A 23,664-nucleotide genomic window follows, 5' to 3' on the forward strand; every position below is an offset into this window, starting at 1 on the left:
TTTGTCTTTATTTGCCTCTTGTGCTACCTCTGCCTCCCTGTTCCTCCTTCAGTCCCACTCTGCCTCCTTCTGTCCCCCTATGCCCCCATCTGTCTCCCTGTGTGCCTCCTTCTGTCTCCATGTGCCACCTCTGTCCCACTGTCCCTGCTTCTGTGCCCCTTTGTGCATTCTTCTGTCTCCCAGTGGCCAGGCCGACCAGGTGGTCACCAGTGCTGTGCGGGGGTGACGCCCCCCCCCCCCCCCCCCCCGCGCAAGATGTTGTGTCCCCAGGTGGTTAACAGGCTTGTGGCGTCTAATAGATGCCGCGCCAGCTCATTCTGCAGCTTTAGATTATGTGTATTTTCTGGTGAAACGCTGCCCGCATTGAGTATTTTCTGGTGAAACGCTGCCCGCATTGAGTATTTTCTGGTGAAACACTGCCACATTACGATTATTTTCTGTGGAAATATTGCCGCATTACAATTATTTTCTAGAGAAATGCTGCCGCATTACAATTATTTCCTCGTGAAATGCTGCTGCATTACAATTATTTTCATGGGGGGCGCCACGTAGGGGCACCACAGATTTTCTTGCCTGGAGTGACGAAATGGCTAGAGGCGCCCCTGTGTAGGAGGTAGTGAAGTTTTGTCCTACATGTGGTTAGTTCATCAAGCGTTTGGCTAGCCAGGGATTGTTTGTGTAACAGTTCAAGTCTTGCTATGTTTGCAGACAGTTTGAGAATGCCTTCTTCCCTTTCCTTCTTAAAGAGGAACTCCAGTGAACATTTTACTGTTGGCAGGTGATGTAGCTGCTGCATGGTTTTTGGCAGTTGGAAACAGCTGTAAACAGCTATTTCCCACAAAAGTTCGAACTTTTCTTGTGGGAGGGGTTACTTGTGGGAGGGGTTTCACCACAATATCAGTCATACAGCGTCCCCTGATGGTCTGTTTGTGAAAAGGAATAGATTTCTCATGTAAAAGAGGGTATCAGCTACTGATTGGGATAAAGTTAAATTTTTGGTTGGAGTTTCTCTTTAAGCTTGGACCTCATTCTGATGAAATGTCCCCTGATTACAGGTTTGTGTGCTTCCCAGAGAGTCAGTTTGGAAACATCCTGAGTATTGTTTTGATCGAAATAGTGTGTAAGGGCCTGTGCTATTTCTTGTGATCTAAAGTCTTCCAGTAGGAGGTTAGGATTGAGTTTCCAGCACCATGTCTTGGAGGAGGATTCTGGCAAAAGTATTGTCAAAAATATGGGGGCATGGTCAGAGATTGTCATGTGACCTATAGATGTTTCAGAAACAAGGGGCAGATCACGTTGTGCTACAAAAAAAGTAGTCAATTTTAGAATACTTATTATGTATTGCAGAAAAATAAGTATAGTCCCTGTCTGAGGGGTGTGCAACCCGCCAGGGATCTATGAGCGTCAACTGTTGCAAGTTTTTCTGAATATGCTTTAGCGCCCTATAGGTTGTAGTTTTATTCGAGCAGAGGTTGTAGTGGGCTATTAAAATCACCACCTGTGATCAGGATGCCTCGAGCAAACTCAGAAAGCCTCAATATCATTGAGGCTATGAATTTCAGTTGTTTAGTATTGGGTGCATAGATTGTTGCCAGTGTAATTTGCCTTGAGCGAATTTTTCCTTTAACAAATAGATAGCGGCCTTCCTCATCCCTCTCTACATCTTCAAGAGTGAAGGGAAGGTCCTTATGAATAAAAATAGAAACCCCTTTGGTTCTGGATGTAGGGGAGGTAGAGAGGAATGCCACAGGGTATCTATAATCAAATTTAGCAGGAAGGATGCGAGAGCGCAAATGAGTTTCTTGCAGAGACGCAATTTGAATTTTTTCCTTTCTAAGAAAATCAAAGACAGTAGATCTTTTTCCTGCAGTGTTAAGGCCATTGACATTCAAAGAGACCATTCTCCAGGTATCAGGACTCCTGTAGGATCGTCCTGAGGCATCACGATCACCATGACTCAAAGGATTCATTGTAATGCAGCAACCAGGAACTGGAGTAGTGTCTAGAGAACAAGTGTGTGTCAGAAGATGAAAGGAGAAAGCAGGAAAGAAAGTAAGAAATGTTAGGAATAGAAAGAAAGAAGAAGATTGACACAGAGAGAAAGATTGAGTATAGCCACAAACCAAAATTTGCTTCATTAGAGGAATGTAACCCTCAAGAGCACAACGTAGAAGGTCATGCTCCCAATTAAGTGGGGTAATAGATCAGTGTATTGCAAACACACTGGGCTATGAAATGCGTGCAATTCAACACTGAAACACGTACCCTAAAAATGTCTAGGATAGAAAAGAAGGGAATAACAGATATATCTTCATAAAATACTGCAACGTCCACCATAATGTGTACATAGAACCAGCAATAAATTGAGATAAAAATAAAGTTAGTGAATACAGTCAATATTGCCATATATACTGAGATTAATCATTTAAGATTATCCAAGAGGGCACTGCAGGGTACCCGCAGAACGGAGGCACAACAGCGACACCCCCAAAATCCGAATAGAGGAAAAAAAAAACCAGAAACCTCTGAGGTGAAAGAAACCACAGCTGTTTTCCATCGTTTCAGGGGAGCACTCAACTTAAAAGCTAGGTCCAGAGTATGTATGATCTTAAAATACCACATATATGTAACATGACCTATGGGTTCTGTAAAAGGGAAGGGTTAGTCAACATAGTCATTGTATGAACAAAGTAGAGGAGGCATAACTTAGAAAATATTGAAATCACAGTAAGGCTCCCTGCACACTGCATGCGATTCCGATTTTTAATCGGTTTTTACATCCGATTCCGATTTATAATCGTTACTGCATGCTGCGTTTTTTCCTCCGTTTTTCTGTTGATTGCATTCAGGGAAAATCGGAATCGCAAAACGGATTTGCAGTGTGCAGGGAGCCTAATAGTGCCATTTCAGTAGTAGTTATCATGACAGGCTTTTAAGTGAATAACATTATGTGTTCAAACACAAAATAAGGTAGGAATGAATGGTAACGTTCCGGGGAGATATAATTTGGATTTGATTCTATGTAAGTGATAGGATCTAAAACAGTACAACAAAAACAGCAGCACTTCAGATAAAATGGATACCAAATACACCAGACACAGTACTGTATCTCACATAGAGGCTGGATGAAAGTTAAGGAAAGCATAGATCTCCACTGAATTTGAATGTTGTGAGATGGTAGGGAAAAACATCACTCCTCATCCTGTGAATCTCCATCTTGTTGGGGAGAATGTGGCCCATTGTCAGCACTTATGACAAGGTTGGAAGGGGAAGGGACATTCTGTTTGTCTTGATCTCGCCATTTGCGTGGATCAACAAAATTAGGATCCAGACCAGGTAAATTCTCCCAATCTGGAACATCAGGGATTGGGATGTCTAAATCTGCACAGAAATCTGCAAGACCTGCTGCATTGCGGAGAGTAAACATCTTGCCTCCTTGTTGTACTGACAGGGCGGATGGGAAGTGCCATCTATAAGTCACACCTTTGCCCTTTAAAGCAGATAGTAAGGATAATGTTGGATAATGTTGGATAATGTTATTATGGAGAGATCCTGAAAAAGGTGAATCTGACTGTCATTAAAGATGATAGCATCTTGATTTCTAGCAGCTCTCATGAGGTCTTCCTTGAGGGGGAAGCATTCCAGGCAACAGATTATGTCTCTGGGCTGATCTGTAACTGCAGCTCATGGTTTAAGAGCTCTGTGTGCCCTCACAAACCCAATCTCTGTATCAGAGGGGCGGTCAAGCAGATCATTGAAAATGGCTGAGAAAGCCTGTGTGATACAATCAGAGGCCACGGATTCTGGAATACCCTTCACCCTTATTTTACATCTTCGTCTCCTGTTATCAAGGTCCTCGATAAGGTGGGTAGGTTCATCTAGTAAGTCACTATGAGAGTCATTTTTCTTGCGCAGTGATTTTATTTGCACATCCTGCTTTACCCAGTCTTCCTCCAGTGAGGTTAGATTGAGGCCTAGTGCCGCGACATCGCTCCTAACCACGGCTATGGCAGAGTGGAATGAAGCTCTAATGTCTTCTGCCATTGTATGCATGTCGGCAAGAGTTGGAGGGGTAAGGAGCTGGGCACTAACCTTATCGGTTGCTTGTGGGGAGGTGTTCGGGGACGGCTGAGGTTGCTGCGTAGTTTTGGTCTGCGCCATGTTGGATGTTTGCTGGCGGGTTCCGTGAGAGCGGAATAACTCAGGAACGGTCTTCCCGATCAGGCCTTGAGATGTTCCTTTGACTGCAGCGGCTTGTCTTGCGGGAGCCTCTTGTAGCAATGAAAAGTTAGCTGGAATTAGCTAGAATAGTAGCTTCGGGTGGACAGCGTGCAGGAGCAGAAGGTCAGGCAGCCATCTCGTTGCAGCGCCAAGCCACGCCCCCTGAGTTCCAATAAATAGTTCTAAAGGTTTTGGAATCAATAAAATGACAACAGTGCCCAAATTTATGCACCTGCCTAATTTTATTTAAACAATGATTGCACACTTTCTGTAAATCCAATAACCTTCATTTCACTTCTCAAATATCACTGTGTGTGTCTCCTATATGATATATTTAACTGACATTTTTTATTGTAAAAACCAACGATTTATACAGAAAATCATGACGATTAACAACGTTGCCCAAACTTTCACATCCCACTGTATGAGAAGCACGCACCTTGATCTGTTTAAAGCATTGAGATGAATGCCTGTTGTTAATTCCTGTTGTTCTTGTTCTGTCTGTCATGTAAAGATGCCATGTGTACCACAACCAATTCCGGGTACGATAACTGCCGTACTTGGTGAATAAACTTGATTCTGATTCTGATACTGAATGCTTCCATTCAACTCAATGCAGGACATGGTTGATCTCACCAGAAGAAAACTATGAGGACGGATGAAAGCAGCCGTATGTTTTAAAGTAGTGATCATTTGACCCGATCACACCACTATCACATCTCAAGCAATCTGAAAAGAGCAGCTTTTTAGGCAGAAGTAATGGCACTTTCTGGGGAAATCAGGCTGATCACTTCACTACATTTATAAATATGTTGATATTAATGATTGCATGCATTTCTAGGTTAAGTATATGATTATATTAACTTTATATTTTTAGTTCTTCATGAAGTAGACGTTGTTGGAAGAAGTATAATGAAGTTCACAGGTAAACTTTAAAAATCATTTTCTCAATTTTTTCAAAAATAAACGTTATTTCCATGCTTCACAAAATAATAAAGCGTTTTAACCTCTCGCCAGGGACAGTGGGCATAGTCATGCAAAACTGTAATGATCCGCTCAGCTGTCTGCACAGGCAGACAACTGTTTGACCATTCCTTAAGTCTGAGGGCTGCAGGTCTCTTTTGCAAGTTTCAGACTTGCTCTGCCACTGAGGAATTTGCATACACTAGTCATGCAAATTGCCTAGCTGCCTCCTTTGAAGGCTTGCAGTATAAATACCATGTTCTCCCAGGATCCTTTGCTGGTCATGATGGTTTGTTCCTGCTAAACACTCCTGGAGTGTCAGCCTTGCTATTGTTTGCTACAGATTATCTTAGAGTATTCCTTGGGACTGCACTAGGCATTCCTTCTAGTGCAGTCAGGTTGTATTACTTGTATTGCCTTGTTCTGTTTCTCTGCCTCGATTGTCTTGTCGCCAGCGGCGGTCGACAGGAAATCGTTCTGTCTGTCTGGGAGTGTAGGCCAGAGCTGCAGCTGCTGCTGGCTGCTCCATCTGTCTGGATTGCATTCGCCCTAGTGGTAGTGGCAGTGCTTCCTTCTGTATTCTGCCTTAGGGGTGCTAACCAGAGCAGCGGTTGCTACTGGTAGCCCCATCTGTTTGTCTGTCTGGATCGCATCCGCTCTAGCAGTAGCAGTGGTGGTTCCCTCTATATTCTGCCTTAAGGGTGCTAGCCAGAGCAGCGGTTGCTACTGGTAGCCCCATCTGTCTGTCTTGTCTGGTACGAACGCTTGCTGTAGGCTCGGTGAGGTATCCGTTTAGCAAACGTTGGCGTTCTCTATTTCGTGTTTGTGTACTTTGGTTAGTTAGGGTGGCACGCTTATCACTGGGCTTAACGCGCGGTGATCGTGCTTAAACACGTTCGCTGTTGCGAATGAGTGCGGTGTTCGCGTTTAACTAGCGTTTGTTATTTTCCTTGATGTTCTTATTATTGTTGCTTACTGTGCCTTTTGCTACTCTCGTGCTCTGTCCTGCTCAGTCTTGTGTCTGTTGGCAATCGCCAGTCTGGCGATTGCATTCATACTTTGTTTCTGCTGATGCGTGTTCACCGTCGCTGGGTGGCGACTAGATTGGTGGACACACATTCATTCTGTCCCTGTGCTCTTTCTTTATACTTGTGCTCTGTCTAGTTCAGTCTTGTGTCACTATTGGCAATCGCTACACATTGGCAATTACTTTTCTCCTATGTTGCTGTCACTTACAGTAGGTAGTAGAAATCTGACAGAAGTGACAGGTTTTGGACTAGTCCATCTCTTCATAGGGGATTCTCAGCAAGGCTTTTATTCTTTATAAAGATATTCAATGATGCTGGCCAGCTTCCCTGCTCACTACACAGTTTTTGGCAGTTGGACAGAGCAACTGCCATTGACTAAGTGCTTTTGAAAATAAATATATCGCTGAGAATCCCCTATAAAGAGATGGACTAGTCCAAAACCTATAGGAGAAAAGTAATTTATGGCTCATTTTACTCTGGAAAAAATGTACTTCTTATTTGTATATGTTTGCACATATTTTACATTTTACAGTTTTTTGCTGTAGTGCCCCTTTAACATTCAGCTGTGCAACTGAAAGATTCTCTTAAGTTAGGACTTAGTTGGCATATAGTAAAACCCTCACGTATAAGAAATTACAGCTATTAAACACTTTCCTGACAGAAAAAGCTTTTGAGAGCAGGTGATAGATAAAAAAATGTAAATAAAATAGTTCATATATTTTATCTCTCTGAGACACAAAGAAACACTGTGTCATTGAGCAAAGACAAAACATTAAATCTACTTATTTACATATTAAGTTTTTAACCACTTCCCTACCACAGGTTATTACCCTTTAAAAAACAGAACAATTTTCACATTTCACTCCTCCTATTCATTCGCCAATAACTTTATCGCTACTTAAAGGGGAACTGAAGAGTGAGGTATATGGAGGCTGTCCTGTTTATTTCCTTTTAAGCAATACCAGTTGCCTGGCAGCCCTGCTGATCCTCTGCCTCTAATACGATTAACCATAGCCCCTGAACAAGCATTCAGCAGATCAGGTGTTTCAGTGGTTCAGACTTTAAAGTCAGATCTGACAAGACTAGCTGCATGCTTGTTTCTGGTGTTAATCAGATACTACTGCAGATAAATAGACCAGCAGGGCTGCCAGGCAACTGGTATTGATTAAAAGGAAATAAACATGACAGCCTCCATATAGCTCTCTCTTCAGTTCCCCTTTAATACACCTAAATGATCTATATATTGTTTTTAGTGGGACAAACTAGACTTTCTGGGGCTGGTATTTTTTTTTGCTAATCATTTTATTGCCTAGGCATTTTAAAGGGAATAAAAAGAAAAAGTAATTATTTCTCAGTTTTCAGCCATCAGTTGGCTGATGGTGTAATGGTTAAGGGCTCTGCCTCTGACACAGGAGGCCAGGGTTCGAATCTCGGCTCTGCCTGTTCAGTAAGCCAGCACTAATTCAGTAGGAGACCTTTGGCAAGTCTCCCTTACACTGCTACTGCCAATAGAGCGCGCCCTAGTGGCTGCTGCTCTGCTCTGGCGCTTTGAGTCCGCAAGAAGAAAAGCGCAATATAAATGTTATTTGTCTTGTCTTGTCTTATAATAAAAAGTGATACTGTGGATAAAACCAACACATTTTATTTGCCTATTTGTCTTGGTTATTGCTACATTTAAAATATGTCCCTAATACAATATATGGTGACAAGCTTTTATTTGGAAATAAAGGTGTTTTTTTTCCCGTTTTGTTTTCTTTATACTTTATCAATAATTACAAGCCGTTATTATTATTATTATTAACATTAAAAACCACCCTCTTCACCTCTTCACCTCAAAGGGTTTTTCTGCTCAAAAAACCAGAGCAGTTTTCACCCGTCAGTGCTCCTTCCATTCATTCACCTATAACTTTATTACTACTTATTACAGCGAAACAATCTATATCTTGTTTTTTTGCCACTGTATAGGCTTTCTTTGGGGGGTACTTTTTGCTAAAAATTATTTTCTTCTAACTCAGTTTTAATAAGAAGAATAAGAAAAAAATTGAAAAAAAAAACATTATTTCTCAGTTTTCAGCCATTATATTTTCAAAATGAAACATGCTACCGTAATTAAAACCCACACATTTTATTTTCCCGTTTGTATCGTTTATTGCAACGTTTAAACTTTTTCCCTAGTACAATATATGGCGCCAATATTTCATTTGGAAATAAAGGTGCATTTTTTTAAGTTTTGCGTCTATCCCCAATTACAGGCCCATAATTTATAAAGTAATTGTAGTATACAGTTTTTGTATACATATTAAAAAAAGTTCAGTCCCTAAGGTAACTATTTATGTATTTTTTTTTAATTTTGTAAAAAAAAAATTTATTAAAAAAAAAAAAAAAAGGTAACTTTAGGGGAGTGTGGGAGGTCAGGGGTTAATAATAATAATAAAAAAGGTAACTAGGGATAATAAACTGAAAAAAAAAGGGGGGATGTAATATTACAATTTGGCCACAAGATGTCCTCAGTAGTGACTTCAGCTCCGTACTGTTTGTACGTAAACGGAAGCACTACGCATACGGAATGAATGAATGGCCGAGCCGTCTGTATAGAAGGCTGCAGCCATTACACGGGGAATTAAATCAATGAATGGGATTTGTTTTCCCATTCATTGATCTAGCAGCGGGCGATCGGCGGTAATGAGCGGCGGTACTGAGCGCGGGGGGGCGAGCGGGGGGCGTGGCGGGAGGGACGTAGTACCTACGTCCCTGCACAGAGTTATGGCAGTTTGCAGGGACGTAGTTACTCGTCCCGGGGGAGGGGAAATGGTTAAGAATGCCAGGGTGGCTGCGTAGAAGTATTTTTTGAATTTTTTTAAAATCATGTAGCTAGCCTAGCGCTTGCTACATGATTCCCCCCCTCCCTGCGGCATCCCTCCCACCCCTCCGATCGCTGCCGGTGATCAAGCCCATCCGGAAATCCCGTTCTGAACGGGATTTCCTTTAGGGCTTCGCCCGTCGCCATGGCGACGATCGCGATGACGTCATCGACATCGTGACGTCACAGGGTGTCCAGATCCAGCCCTCAGCGCTGCCTGGCACTGATTGGCCAGGCTGCGCACGGGGTCTGGGGGGGGCCTGTTACACGGCGGGTAGCGGCGCATCGGCGGCGATCGCGTACAACATGCATGCTAGCTGCTTGTTTTAAAATAAAAATTGAGCAAATCGGCCCAGTAAGGCCAGAGCGGTGCACAGCGGCGGTTGAGCTCGTCCATACCGCCAAGAAGGTTAATAAACCCTCATGATATACATATTAAACAAACTGAATCCCTAAGGTGACTATTGTGAGTGTGTGTTTACTTTAATTTTATGAATGATTACTGGCTTCTTACTGATGTCGGTGATCAATCATTCACAGGCACTTTCATTGGGATTGGGAACCCATGCTCCCATTCACTGATCGGCGCTCCGTAGGACAGCGGCAAGAGTGTACAACGACTAAAACATAGCAGTGCTTATATATACGTCCCTGATCCCGAAGTGAAGCTGTCAGGCACATATTAATATGATACAAGGATCCGGAACTGGTTAAACATAGCAAAGCTGGGATATCTATAAAAAAGTAAAAAATCATTTTTAGGAGTAGGAGAATACCGTAAATAGAATTGTTTATCTCATCAGTTTTTTTTTTTTCATTTAAAGTGACAAGCATTTCTTCTTTGCTCTAAAAGATTTCTTACAGCCTTAGACCTACTAGCACAAACAAAAATAATAGCAGAACAGCATTCCTACAGTTAAATACAGCACTTTATCTTGCCGTGGAAAGCCCCTTCAGCTTAGGATTCGATCTGAGGTGGAGATAACAGTAGCTTTTGTTTACATTCCTCAGTTGTTACATTGTGTGTAACAACTGATACAGCACAGTTCTCTGTGCTTTAAAGGGAAGGTTCAGGCAGCGCTTAAAAAAAATAAATATCCAAATCCACTTACCTGGGGCTTCCTCCAGCCCGTGGCAGCCAGGCTGTGCCCTCGGCGCCGCTCCGCAGGCTCCCGGTGGTCTCTGGTGGCGAGCCCAACCTGGCCAGGTCGGCTGCCAGGTCGGGCTTCTACTGCGCTCCACAATGCGTGTCATTGATGCGTGCTGACGTCATCCTACGTCCTCCGGGCTGTGCGCAGTACAGCCTGGAGGACGTCGGATGATGTCAACGCGCACCAATGACACGCATTATGGAGCGCAGAAGAAGCCCGACCTGGCAGCCGGCCTGGCCAGGTCGGGCTCGCCACCGGAGACCACCGGGAGCCTGCGGAGCGGCGCCAAGGGCACAGCCTGGCTGCCACGGGCTGGAGGAAGCCCCAGGTAAGTGGATTTGGATATTTTTTTTTTAAGCGCTGCCTGAACCTTCCCTTTAAAGGGATACTGTAGGGGGGTCGGGGGAAAATGAGTTGAAGTTACCCAGGGCTTCTAATGGTCCCCCGCAGGCATCCTGTGCGCATGCAGCCACTCACCGATGCTCCGGCCCTGCCTCCGGTTCACTTCTGGAATTTCAGACTTTAAAGTCTGAAAAACACTGCGCCTGCATTGCCGTATCCTCGCTTCCCCTGATGTCACCAGGAGCGTACTATGCAAGCGCAGACCGTACTGGGACTGCGCAGTACACTCCTGGTGACATCAGCAGGAGTGAGGACACGGCAACGCAGGCGCAGTGGTTTTCAGACTTTAAAGTCTTAAATTCCAGAAGTGAACCAGAGGCGGGGCCGGAGCATTCGGAAGTGGCTGCGCGGGCACAGGATGTCTGTGGGGGACCATTAAAAGCCCCGGGTAACTTCAACTCATTTTCCCCCGACCCCCCTACAGTATTCCTTTAAGCATGCACACAGTTCAGAACAGCTCACTAGAAGATGGATTTCAATATATAATAAAAAGCAGCTTGAATAAAATGCAATGGCAGCTTTCAGAGCAGATAAACTGGACTTTAGGAACTTTTAATTTGTAAACAGACAATATTACTTTTGCACAAAAGCAAATAACTGTATGTGTAATAAAAAGTAGGAAACACATTTTTTTGAATGTTATGTCAGACCCCGTTTTCACTGGGGCCGAAATAGGCCAGAATCTGCAGCAATTCCCTGCAAGCAAGTCGCACGAGGAAACGCTGCCTATGTCGCCACTTGCCAATGACTTGCCGTCCCGATCACGTGCCTTTACGTATCTGAGCGGAATGATGCAGATTTATGCAGCATGCACCCGAATCCCTAACCATGTATGGCAGTGCTAAGCGATCCAAATCACTTCAAGTGCATTCTGCAAGACACACCTACCCCAGCTAGAGGAAACTGACCCTAACCCATGAATGTATGGCACAGATACAACCTTAGATGCATATCACCATGGAATCCAGCTTCCACAGAGCGGTTTGACTTTGTTTGACTCATCTATTGGAAATGGGGTTTGGTGAATAACTTTAAGAAAAAAAGTGAAGAGGATTTTGTCACTGTTACATTTACAGTGCATGTCAACCACTCACTCACATAATCTGTTTAATTATTATTAATACTACAGGTTTTTTGGTTGCACACAGCTGCAGACAGTAAAAAACTGTGATATCCCATTAAAGTGAACCTCCGGACTAAAAATCGACTCAGCAGCAATGAAAAGGCTTGGTGTTTCTTTAACACTTTCACAGCATCAGAACTTTGTTTCTCTTATACAAGCCTCATTTTTAGCTGCACAGAAGAAAACTGCCCGGGCTTTTTTCCCCTGATGCTGTGCAAAGCGTGATGGGGTTTCTGATTTTTTTTTTTACATTTTGAATTTGACATTTAAAACCTAGTGAGTGCAGCTGGGAGGGGTAATCAGGACACAGGACAGTTGGAACTGTGTCTCCTGCTCCTTGTCACCTCCTTTCAACCAAAAAGATGACTGCCCCCATGACAAAGATGGCAGCCCCCATGAATCACAAACATTTGCCTGTTCTTTTAAAACAGGGTGGGTAAGAGATTATATTACTTATCTATTCTAATTAACATAACTAATGTAACTTGATGACAGTATGTTTGTTTAGGCTGAAGTTCCCCTTTAAGGTTACTTTGCATTGGCACAGTCCTTGCTCTACACAGTAGCAGGGGTCCTGGAAGATCTGTTGCACAAAAAAAAGGGAATGTATTTACCAAAACGGCAGCATGGTTACTCACATTGAGTCATGCCCGTTTTTAGGGCCGTGCAGCCGCCCTGGGCACTGTTGGGAGGGGGGCGCTGTAATGGAGGGGGGAGCCGGAGCCGCGGGGAGGGCAGCCCGACCTCTCCCTCCCTCTCCCGGGCCGCCCTCCGCGCTCCCCCCTCAGATCAGATGCAGAGTAATTAATTAGCGCAGCAGGAAGTGTACATAACTACTCACCTCCCTGCGTTCTACTGGCCGCTCACTCGCCGCTGATCTTCCCCTCTCGGCATAGACGCTGATACACACGCTGCTCCCGGCTAAACAGGAAGCAGCGTGTGTATCAGCGTCTATGCCGAGAGGAGATCAGCGGCGAGTGAGCGGCCAGTGGAACGCAGGGAGGTGAGTAGTTATGTACGCTTCCTGCTGCGCTAATTAATTACTCTACATCTGATCTGAGGGGGGAGCGCGAAGGGCAGCCCGGGGAGAGGGAGGGAGAGGTCGGGCTGCCCTCCCCGCGGCTCCGGCTCCCCCCTCCATTATGGGGGGAAGCTGCCTATCTAACCTATATTGGGGGACACCTACCTAATCTCACCTATACTTGGGGGCAGCTACCTATCTCACCTATACTGGGGGGCATCTACCTAATCTAACCTATATTGGGGGACACCTACCTAATCTAACCTATACTGGGGGGCAGCTACCTATCTCACCTATACTGGGGGGCACCTACCTAATCTAACCTATACTGGGGGGCAGCTACCTATCTCATATATACTGGGGGGCACCTACCTAATCTAACCTATATTGGGGGACACCTACCTAATCTAACCTATAATGGGGGGCAGCTACCTATCTAACCTATACTGGGGGGCACCTACCTAATCTAACCTATACTGGGGGGCAGCTACCTATCTCACCTATACTGGGGGGCAGCTACCTAATCTAACCTATACTGGGGGCAGCTACCTATCTCACCTATACTGGGGGGCAGCTACGTAATCTAACCAATACTGGGGGGCACCTACCTAATCTAACCTATATTGGGGACACCTACCTAATCTAACCTATACTGGGGGAGCAGCTACCTAATCTAACCTATACTGGGGGGCAGCTACCTAATGTAACCTATACTGGGGGGCACCTACCTAATGTAACCTATACTGGGGGGCACCTACCTAATCTAACCTTTACTGGGGGGCACCTACCTAATCTAACCTTTACTGGGGGGCACCTACCTAATCTAACCTTTACTGGGGGGGGGACCTACCTAATCTAACCTATACTGGGGGGCACCTACCTATCTAACCTATACTGGGGGGCACCTACCTATCTAACCTATACTGGGGGGCACCTACCTATCTAACCTATACTGGGGGGCACCTACCTATCTAACCTATACTGGGGGCACCTACCTACCTAGTCTATACAGGTGGCAACTATACTGGTTACCTATATTGCAGGCACCTACCTATCTAACCTATACTGGGGGGCACCTACCTATCAAACCTATACTGGGGGCACTTGCTTATCTAACCTGTATTGGGGGCACTTACTTATCTAACATGTATTGGGGGCACTTACTTATCTAACCTGTATTGGGGGCACCTACCTACCTATCCTATACAGGTAGCAACTATACTGGCTACCTATATTGCAGGCACCTACCTAACTAACCTATACTGGGGGCACCTACCTATCTAACCTATGCTGGGGGCAACTATTCTGGCTACCTATATTAGAGGCACCCACCTAGCTAACCTGTACTGGGGCACCTACCTATCTAACTTATATCGGGGGCGCCTGCCTATCTAACCTATACTGGGGGCAACTATACTGGCTACCTTTACTGGAGGCACCTACCTGGCTAACCTATACCGGGGGCAACTATACTGGCTCACCTATGCCTGGCTACCTATACTGAGGGGGGGGGGGGGCGCAATTTTTACACCCTCACCCTGGGTGCATTTTAGCCTAGAAACTGCACTGCATTGAGTCAAGGGTGAAATCAAATGAACACGAACCTAGCAGCATTGAAATGCCAGTGGGCCTGCCCAGCAAAACCCAGCAAAAAATGTTTTAATGTAAATTACCTTGCAAACAACCTTATGAGACATGACAAAAAATGGACTGTACACTTCTTAGAATATTATTCAGCCGGCAAATATGTGTGGGGCACGACAATTAGGATATATGTTCCCACAAAACAAAAACAGCATATTTAGGCTGCATTTCTTTGCCAAACACAATTAGGCAAACTGCCTGTCAAAAAAGTTACTATGCAGAATTTTACCCACAAAAAGGACAGTTAAGCATAGCATCCCCCACAAATAAAATAACCACAATTCGACAGAGTCTGCAGTCATTGGTAGATCGTAGCCGAAATTTCCCCCCAAATCATAAATAGGCAGAAATCCCACCAAATTCATAATCAGACAGTGCCCCTCCCCAAATCATAATTAGGCAGAAGTCCCCCCCAAAATCCAAAATCATTAGTAGGCAGAGTTTCAACCTACACTCACCTAAAGGATTATTAGGAACACCTATTCAATTTCTCATTAATGCAATTATCTAATCAACCAATCACATGGCAGTTGCTTGCTTCAGTGCATTTAGGGGTGTGGTCCTGGTCAAGACAATCTCCTGAACTCCAAACTGAATGTCAGAATGGGAAAGAAATGTGATTTAAGCAATTTTGAGCGTGGAATAGTTGTTGGTGCCAGATGGGCCGGTCTGAGTATTTTACAATCTGCTCATTTACTGGGATTTTCACGCACAACCATTTCTAGGGTTTACAAAGAATGGTGTGAAAAGGGAAAAACATCCAGTATGAAGCAGTCCTGTGGGCGAAAATGCCTTCTTGATGCTAGAGGTCAGAGGAGAATGGGCCGACTGATGCAAGCTGATAGAAGAGCAACGTTGACTGAAATAACCATTTGTTACAACCGAGGTATGCAGCAAAGCATTTGTGAAGCCACAACACGCACAACCTTGAGGCAGATGGGCTACAACAGCAGAAGACCCCACAGGGTATCACTCATCTCCACTACAAATAGGAAAAAAAAGAGGCTACAATTTGCACGAGCTCACCAAAATTGGACAGTTGAAGACTGGAAAAAATGTTTCCTGGTCTGATGAATCTCGATAGAGTCAGAATTTGGTTTAAACAGAATGAGAACATGTATCCATTATGCCTTGTTACCTCTGTGCAGGCTGGTGGTGGTGGTGTAATGGTGTGGGGGATGTTTTCTTGGCACACTTTAGGCCTCTTAGTGCCAATTGGGCATTGTTTAAATGCCACGGGCTACCTGAGCATTGTTTCTGACCATATTCAACCCTTCATGACCACCATTTACCCATCCTCTAATGGCTACTTCCAGCAGGATAATGCACCATGTCACAAAGCTCAAATCATTTCAAATTGATTTCTTGAACATGACAATGAGTTCACTGTACTAAAATGGCCCCCACAGTCACCAGATCTCAACCCAATAGAGCATCTTTGGGATGTGATGGAACGGGAGCTTCATGCCCTGGATGTGTATCCCATAAATCTCCATCAACTGCAAGATACTATCCTATCAATATGGGCCAACATTTCTAAAGAATGCTTTCAGCACCTTGTTGAATCAATGCCACGTAGAATTAAGGCAGTTCTGAAGACGAAAGGGGGTCAAACACTGTATTAGTATGGTGTTCTTAATAATTCTTTAGGTGAGTGTATATCATTATTTGGCAGAAATCCTTCAAATGCATTATTAAAGGGGAACTGAAGAGAGAGGTATATGGAGGCTGTCATGTTTATTTCCTTTTAGACAATACCAGTTGCCTGGCAGCCCTGCTGATCCTCTGCCTCTAATACTATTAGCCATAGCCCCTGAACAAGCATGCAGCAGATCAGGTGTTTCAGTGGTTCAGACTTATAAGTCTGATCTGACAAGACTAGCTGCATGCTTGTTTCTGGTTTTAATCAGATACTACTGCAGAGAAATAGACCAGCAGGGCTGCCAGGCAACTGGTATTGATTAAAAGGAAATAAACAGGACAGCCTCCATATACCTCTCTCTTCAGTTCCCCTTTAACCTCCTTAGCGGTAACCCCGTGTGTGACACGGGGTAAGCCGCCGGAGGGTGCCGCTCAGGCCCTGCTGGGCCGATTTACTTAATTTTTTTTTTGCTGGACGCAGCTAGCACTTTGCTAGCTGCGCCAGCACCCCGATCGCCGCCGCCGCGCGCCCGATCGCCGCTATCCGGTGCGGCGCGCCCCCCCCCCCCCCCCAGACCCCGAGCGCTGCCTGGCCAATCAGTGCCAGGCAGCGCCGAGGGGTGGATCGGGTCTCCCAATGACGTCCCGACGTCGCTGACGTCGGTGACGTCATTCCGCCCCGTCGCCATGGCGACGGGGGAAGCCCTCCAGGAAATCCCGTTCTTTGAACGGGATTTCCTGATCGCCTATCGCCGGAGGCGATCGGCGAGGCTGGGGGGATGCCGCCGAGCAGCGGCTATCATGTAGCGAGCCCTCGGCTCGCTACATGATTTAAAAAAAAAAATAATTAAAAAAAAACTGCTGCGCTGCCCCCTGGCGGTATTTTTCATACCGCCAAGGGGGTTAAGCACAGATCCCCCAAAATCATAATTGGGTAGAGTCGTCCCCTAAATCATTATTAGCCAGAGATCCCCAAAATCATTAGTAGACAGAGTTTAAACCTAAATCATTATTCAACAGAAATCCCCTAAATTCATTATTAGGCACAGATCCCCCAAAATCATAATTAGGCAGAGTTTTCCCCTAAATCATTATTAGGTGGAGGTCTCCCAAAGCATTAAACTAACCAGCTGTCAGGTAGTTAATCAGCAGAAAAATGTAAACCATAAATCTAGGTGACAGTTGCCATATAACCAGCTAAACCACCATGCATCTGACAGGTGGGAACGTTACCTGCAACAGAACGATTGCTCAAAATCAAATACAAAAATCAGTTCACTTACAAGCATTACAAAACTTCATTGGTATTGGGTGCAAATCATCCTAAAATCATTAAACAACCCCCCTCCTTCATCCGTCATCCCACACAGCACACACACGGGGAAATACATCTTGCATGTTGCGTTAGTTATCAGCTGTAAAGGCTCATACACATGTCCAACTTGATGGACAACCAACCACACCACAAGTTGTTTATACGACAAGTACGTACACACACACACCAACCAACTAAACAACCAACTGTAACGGTGTAGCACAGCAAAAATACAGATATCTGATTATGTGGTGATCTGCAGTATCACCAATAATGCAGATAAGCAAAACTTTATTGCACAAGTGTGGTGATTGGTGCAAACAGTAAATCAGGAGAGCTCCTTTGATGATAGCCCTTGGTGACCGAGGCTATCACTAGGAAGCGAATGGTCGTACTAGCGAGGTCGGCAATGGGTCGTTAGCAGCGGTACAGAATCGTCAGGCAACAATCGTAGTCAAATGCAAGCTAAGGTCGGCAACGGGTAGGGTAGGCAAAGTACAGAGTCAGAAGGCAAAAATCAGAGTCAAGGTTCAGGCAGGAAATCGGCAACAGATCCGACTGGCAGAGTACAGAATCGAGAGGCAGAAGGGTAGTCAGAAGTTCAGGCAGAGTTCATACACAATAAAGATCACAATTCACTGATAATTATAATTACAGCTATCAAAGGTCTGACCGCTAACACTATGTTCTCGCAACAGCAGACAAAGAGCAAATGACAGGCGAGACCTGAAATAGCGTGGAGCAGCCCATAGCTCCACCCAGAGGTCAGCCAATAGGGAAGCAGACTGCCGTCAGCTGACCGACCAGGTCAGCTGACACGCATCCTTAATGTATGAGTGCGGCGGCGGTCCGTGCACACGCGAGCCCGATGATCGTTCACTTTCTCATCGAGACCGGACCTCAAGCTAAATGGCAAACTTTTCAACATGGCCGCTTTCAAAAGCAAAAACAATAACGTTGTTCAAAAGACTTGTACACCCATTTGAACCTGCATGACAGTTGGTCAGATTCATCCACCGCTTGGATCTGGCAAACAACCTGTTATCAGTTGGTCATCTGGTTGTTTGTTAGCTGTACAAACACCCAAATTATCTTCCAAAAGTTTGGAAGATAGTTGAACAGATTGTTGGTATGTGTGTATTGCTAGGTACACCCTTTACATTTTTTTGTTCGATAAATGCATTCGATTGATAATTTCCGTCATATCCGATATTACTTTAGGGCGTTTTACTGCAAGATTTCTCATAGAAGTGAATGGAAATTGATAAGAAAACATAAGAGAATCGAGCGGCAAATTGAGTGGACAAACTAATCGTGTATACCCAGCATAAGCGCCTTTACACATCATCCACCCATGACAGCCACACACTACTGGAACACCTTCATTAAGGCACAAAAGAAAAACAGCATGACTTGCATGTACAGCTTAATCGCTAATCCACATACAGTGGCTTGCAAAAGTATTCGGCCCCCTTGAAGTTTTCCACATTTTGTCACATTACTGCCACGAACATGAATCAATTTTATTGGAATTCCACGTGAAAGACCAATACAAAGTGGTGTACACCTGAGAAGTTGAATGAAAATCATACACGATTCCAAATTTTTTTACAATTAAATAACTGCAAAGTGGGGTGTCCATAATTATTCAGCCCCTTTGGTCTGAGTGCAGTCAGTTGCCCATAGACATTGCCTGATGAGTGCTAATGACTAAATAGAGTGCACCTGAGTGTAATCTAATGTCAGTACAAATACAGGTGCTCTGTGACGGCCTCAGAGGTTGTCTAAGAGAATATTGGGAGCAACAACACCATGAAGTCCAAAGAACACACCAGACAGGTCAGGGATAAAGTTATTGAGAAATTTAAAGCAGGCTTAGGCTACAAAAAGATTTCCAAAGCCTTGAACATCCCACAGAGCACTGTTCAAGTGATCATTCAGAAATGGAAGGAGTATGGCACAACTGTAAACCTACCAAGACAAGGCCGTCCACCTAAACTCACAGGCCGAACAAGGAGAGCGCTGATCAGAAATGCAGTCAAGTGGCCCATGGTGACTCAGGAAAAGCTGCAGAGATCTACAGCTCAGGTGGGTTAATCTGTCCGTAGGACATCTATTAGTCGTGCACTGCACAAAGTTGGCCTTTATGGAAGAGTGGCAAGGAGAAAGCCATTGTTAACAGAAAAGCATAAGAACTCCCATTTGCAGTTTGCCACAAGCCATGTGGAGGACACAGCAACCATGTGGAGGAAGGTGCTCTGGTCAGATGAGACCAAAATGGAACTTTTTGGCCAAAATGCAGAACGCTATGTACGGCAGAAAACTAACACTGCACATCACTCTGAACACACCATACCCACTGTCAAATATGGTGGTGGCAGCATCATGCTCTGGGGGTGCTTCTCTTCAGCAGGGACAGGGAAGCTGTTCGGAGTTGATGGGAAGATGGATGGTGCCAAATATAGGGCAATCTTGGAAGAAAACCTCTTGGTGTGTGCAAAAGACTTGAGACTGGGGCGGAGGTTAACATTCCAGCAGGACAACGATCCTTAACATAAAGCCAGGGCAACAATGGAATGGTTTAAAACAAAACATATCCATGTGTTTGAATGGCCCAGTCAAAGTCCAGATCTAAATCCAATCGAGAATCTGTGGCAAGATCTGAAAACTGCTTTTCACAAACGCTGTCCATCTAATCTGACTGAGCTGGAGCTGTTTTGCAACGAAGAATGGGCAAGGGTTTCAGTCTCTAGATGTGCAAAGCTGGTAGAGACATACCCTAAAAGACTGGCAGCTGTAATTGCAGCAAAAGGTGGTTCTACAAAGTATTGATTCAGGGGGCTGAATAATTACGCACACCCCACTTTGCAGTTATTTATTTGTAAAAAATGTTTGGAATCATGTATGATTTTCGTCCCACTTCTCACGTATACAACACTTTGTATTGGTCTTTCACATGGAATTCCAATAAAATTGATTCATGTTTGTGGCAGTAATGTGACAAAATGTGGAAAACTTCAAGGGGGCCGAATAGTTTTGCAAGCCACTGTACCTGTACACTTTAACCTTCCTGGCAGTTCGGGGTAAGCCGCGCAGGAGGTTTTCTCAGGCCCTGCTGGGCCGATTTGCGCAATTTTTTTTTTTGCTGCACGCAGCGAGTAATTTGCTAGCTGCCTGAGCACACTGATTGCCGCCGCCCCGCGCCGATTCGCCGCTATCCGCCGTGCCGCAGAGCCCCCCCCCCCCTAGACCCCGTGCACTGCCTGGCCTATCAGCGTCAGGCAGCGCTGAGGGGTGGATCGGGACTCCCTTAGACGTCACGATGTCCATGACGTCGGTGACGTCATCCCGCCCCGTCGCCATGGCGATGGAGGAAGCCCTCCAGGAAATCCTGTTCTTTGAACGGGAGGGTAGGGGGATGCCTCTGCACAGCGGCTATCATGTAGCGAGCCCTAGGCTCGCTACATTATTTAAAAAAATAAATAAATAAATAAAAAACGGCTGCGCTGCCCCCTGGCGGTTTTTAATAGACCGCCAGGAGGGTTAATCCTACATCTAATGCTGGGCATACACGGCTCGATGCCCCCTTATCAATCGAGCCGCTGATGGCTCAATTGATAATATCCGACATGTCCGATCACCGTTGGGATCGATTCCGCGCTCGATCGAGTGGGTGATAAGAAGCGCCGGCGGGGACAAGCGGGAATCAATCCGCGCGGACGAGCGTGGACGCGGCGGGGGTCGATCTGGCGGCTAATCGGTAGCCGGATCGACCCGTGTATGCCCAGCATTACTCTTAATCAGTATCCTCCCTGTTTGACCATCATGCCCCTACAGAACAGTCATACAAGAGAGGCCCAAGTCAGCCACCTTATTTAGGCAAAATAGGCTTAATGCTTAGCTCACTATTTAGCCCACAGGAAACTAAGGTTATTAGCTTAAAACTCTACGTACTCTCCAACCGGAGAAGCAAATTGTCACTATTCCCTCCTCAAAGGTCTACTCAGGTTGAAAAAGCCCTCAACTGACTGAGGTCAGAGTTGTGACAGATTACAAAATGGCATCCCATTGGGCTTTTCTCCCCATTATACTTAATATTCTACAGGTGTTCATCTATCCTATCCCTGAGTGGTCTCCTGGTCTTTCCTACATATAGCTTCATGCATGGGCACATCAACAAGTATGGGACACATTTAGACTTACAATTAATGAACTCTGTCATCTCAAACCTCTTGGTTCCCACAGAGTCATAAAAGGTGTCAGAGTGATCCACATGTTTACACACGACAATTCCAACATGGGAACATTACTTTCTTTTGCTGGGCAGATCTTCCCAACCACTTCTCTAAAGTTAAAGGGAACCTTAACTGAGAGGGATATGGATGTTTGCTTTTAAATAATACCAGTTGCCTGGTAGCCCTGCTGGTCTCTTTGGCTGAAGTAGTGGCTGATTCACACACCTGAAACAAGCATGCAGCTAATCCAGTCTGACTTCAGTCAGAGCACCTGATCTGCATTCTTGTTGAGTGGCTGTGGCTAACAGTATTAGAGACACAGGATCAGCAGGAGAGTCAGGCAACTGATATTATTTTAAAAGGAAAAATCCATATCCCTCTCAGTTTAGGTTCCCTTTAAGTCAGCAGATACTGGTCTTGACTCTTGAAATAGAAATTTGCATAGAAAGGTTTAATTGAGGCTCATGCCTAAAGCCTCATCTACATGGTACAATTTTCAGATGAGATCTATTAGACGGATCTATTAGATAATTTCCAAGCGGTCCAATCGGAATGCGTTAGATTTTGCAATAGATGTTGGGTACTTACCAAAGCAAAATCGAACGCAAAATTGATCTGAAACAATTTGGACGTCTACACACGATGCAATTTCTTATTAGATCTATCTAATAGATCCATCTATGTGATGGAAAATTGTACCGTGTAGATGAGGCTTAAAGCCTTGTACACATTTACAAAGCATGTTGCCAGGTGGGGATGTTCACCCGAGACTGTACAGACGCATCACTAGCCTGCAAGCCAGTGACTAGCTCTGTTATTATGCAGTGATGGGGGAGGGGGGGGGGAGGCCAGTGGAGCATTGGGGGCCACTGTACCTAGGCTAGATTCTCAGCAAAGGCTGTCATTATCACCCACCAACTTTGCTAAGTTTCATCTAGTGTGTGTAGGAGTGCAGCAGCATTATACATACTAGTCTAAAGTTTACCACCCTCCTAAAAGTGCAAACATAAAATGCAAAGTTAAAAATGCAAATGCAAAACGATTCTGGGAGAGATGCTCCCAGGAACACTTATGAGCTTGGAACCAGAAGAGCCGCGGTGGTAGATAGATGAGGGGGCGAGGCTAATAGAGGGTAAGAGAAAGAGGAAATTTTTTTTTAGGGGGAGTTAAATTTAATATACTGTATTTCATGGGAATATAAGACCATAAGAGACACCAAGGTATCTTAGGTACACTGCCGAGCTACACTAACTCCTGCTGCCCCCCAGCTCCACTCACAAGACACCCAGCTCCACTCACTACACTCCCAACTACACTCCCAGCTACACTCAGAGCACACCCAGCTATACTCACTACACTCCTAACTACACTCACAACACACCCATCTAAAGTCAGTACACAGCCAGCTACACTCACTACATTCCCAATTTCACTCACTGCTACACTTACTACACTCACTGATTCACTTAGTAAACTCACTCAAAACAGGATCATACACCAGGCAACCTAGGCTGGTGCTTGGGGACTAGGGGGTGTCAAGGGGCCCATCTGCCAACTTCTTTGACTTCTCGTCAGTTCAACATATGAAAAGGACCACAAGGGGCCCTCAATTTTACTACCTTGCCTAGGGCCCCATTACATCTTAATATATCTCTGCACTCACTGCTACACTCAGTACACTGCCCTAGCGCCTCTGATCGCGGCTCGCAGGCGAAATGTAAACACCCGGGGAAGAAATCCCCGGTGTTTACGGCGCACGGCGATGCTGTCACAGCAGCGCCGTAAAGGAGATCGGCGATCCCTGGCCTCTGATTGGCCGGGGATCGCCGGCATCTGATAGGCTGAAGCCTATCAGAGGCGGTACAGGACGGATCGCCGTCCTGTGCCGCACACAGCGAGGAGGGAAGGAGAGATAGGGCAGAATAGCGCTGCAAAGGGGGGCTTTGAAGGGCCCCCCCGCTAAACACAAACAGGCAGCGGCAATCAGACCCCCCCAGCAGGACATCCCCCCTAGTGGGGAAAAAAAAGGGGGGGGGAAGTCTGATCGCCCTGTCTGCCAC

General features: G+C 45.2%; 1 protein-coding gene across 2 annotated transcripts in view; it reads left to right on the top strand.

The window, feature by feature from the left end:
* LOC137532541 (inter-alpha-trypsin inhibitor heavy chain H3-like) overlaps window positions 1–23,664 on the top strand; it is a 178,777-nt gene that overhangs the window by 115,970 nt on the left and 39,143 nt on the right. For both annotated transcript variants that reach the window (XM_068253151.1, XM_068253152.1), the window contains one exon: window positions 5,099–5,146. In XM_068253151.1, the coding sequence (XP_068109252.1) occupies window positions 5,099–5,146 (48 nt within the window). The remainder of the gene's footprint in view (window positions 1–5,098; window positions 5,147–23,664) is intronic.

This window comes from Hyperolius riggenbachi, chromosome 9 (assembly GCF_040937935.1).
Source record: "Hyperolius riggenbachi isolate aHypRig1 chromosome 9, aHypRig1.pri, whole genome shotgun sequence".
NCBI classification, from domain to species: Eukaryota; Metazoa; Chordata; class Amphibia; order Anura; family Hyperoliidae; genus Hyperolius; species Hyperolius riggenbachi.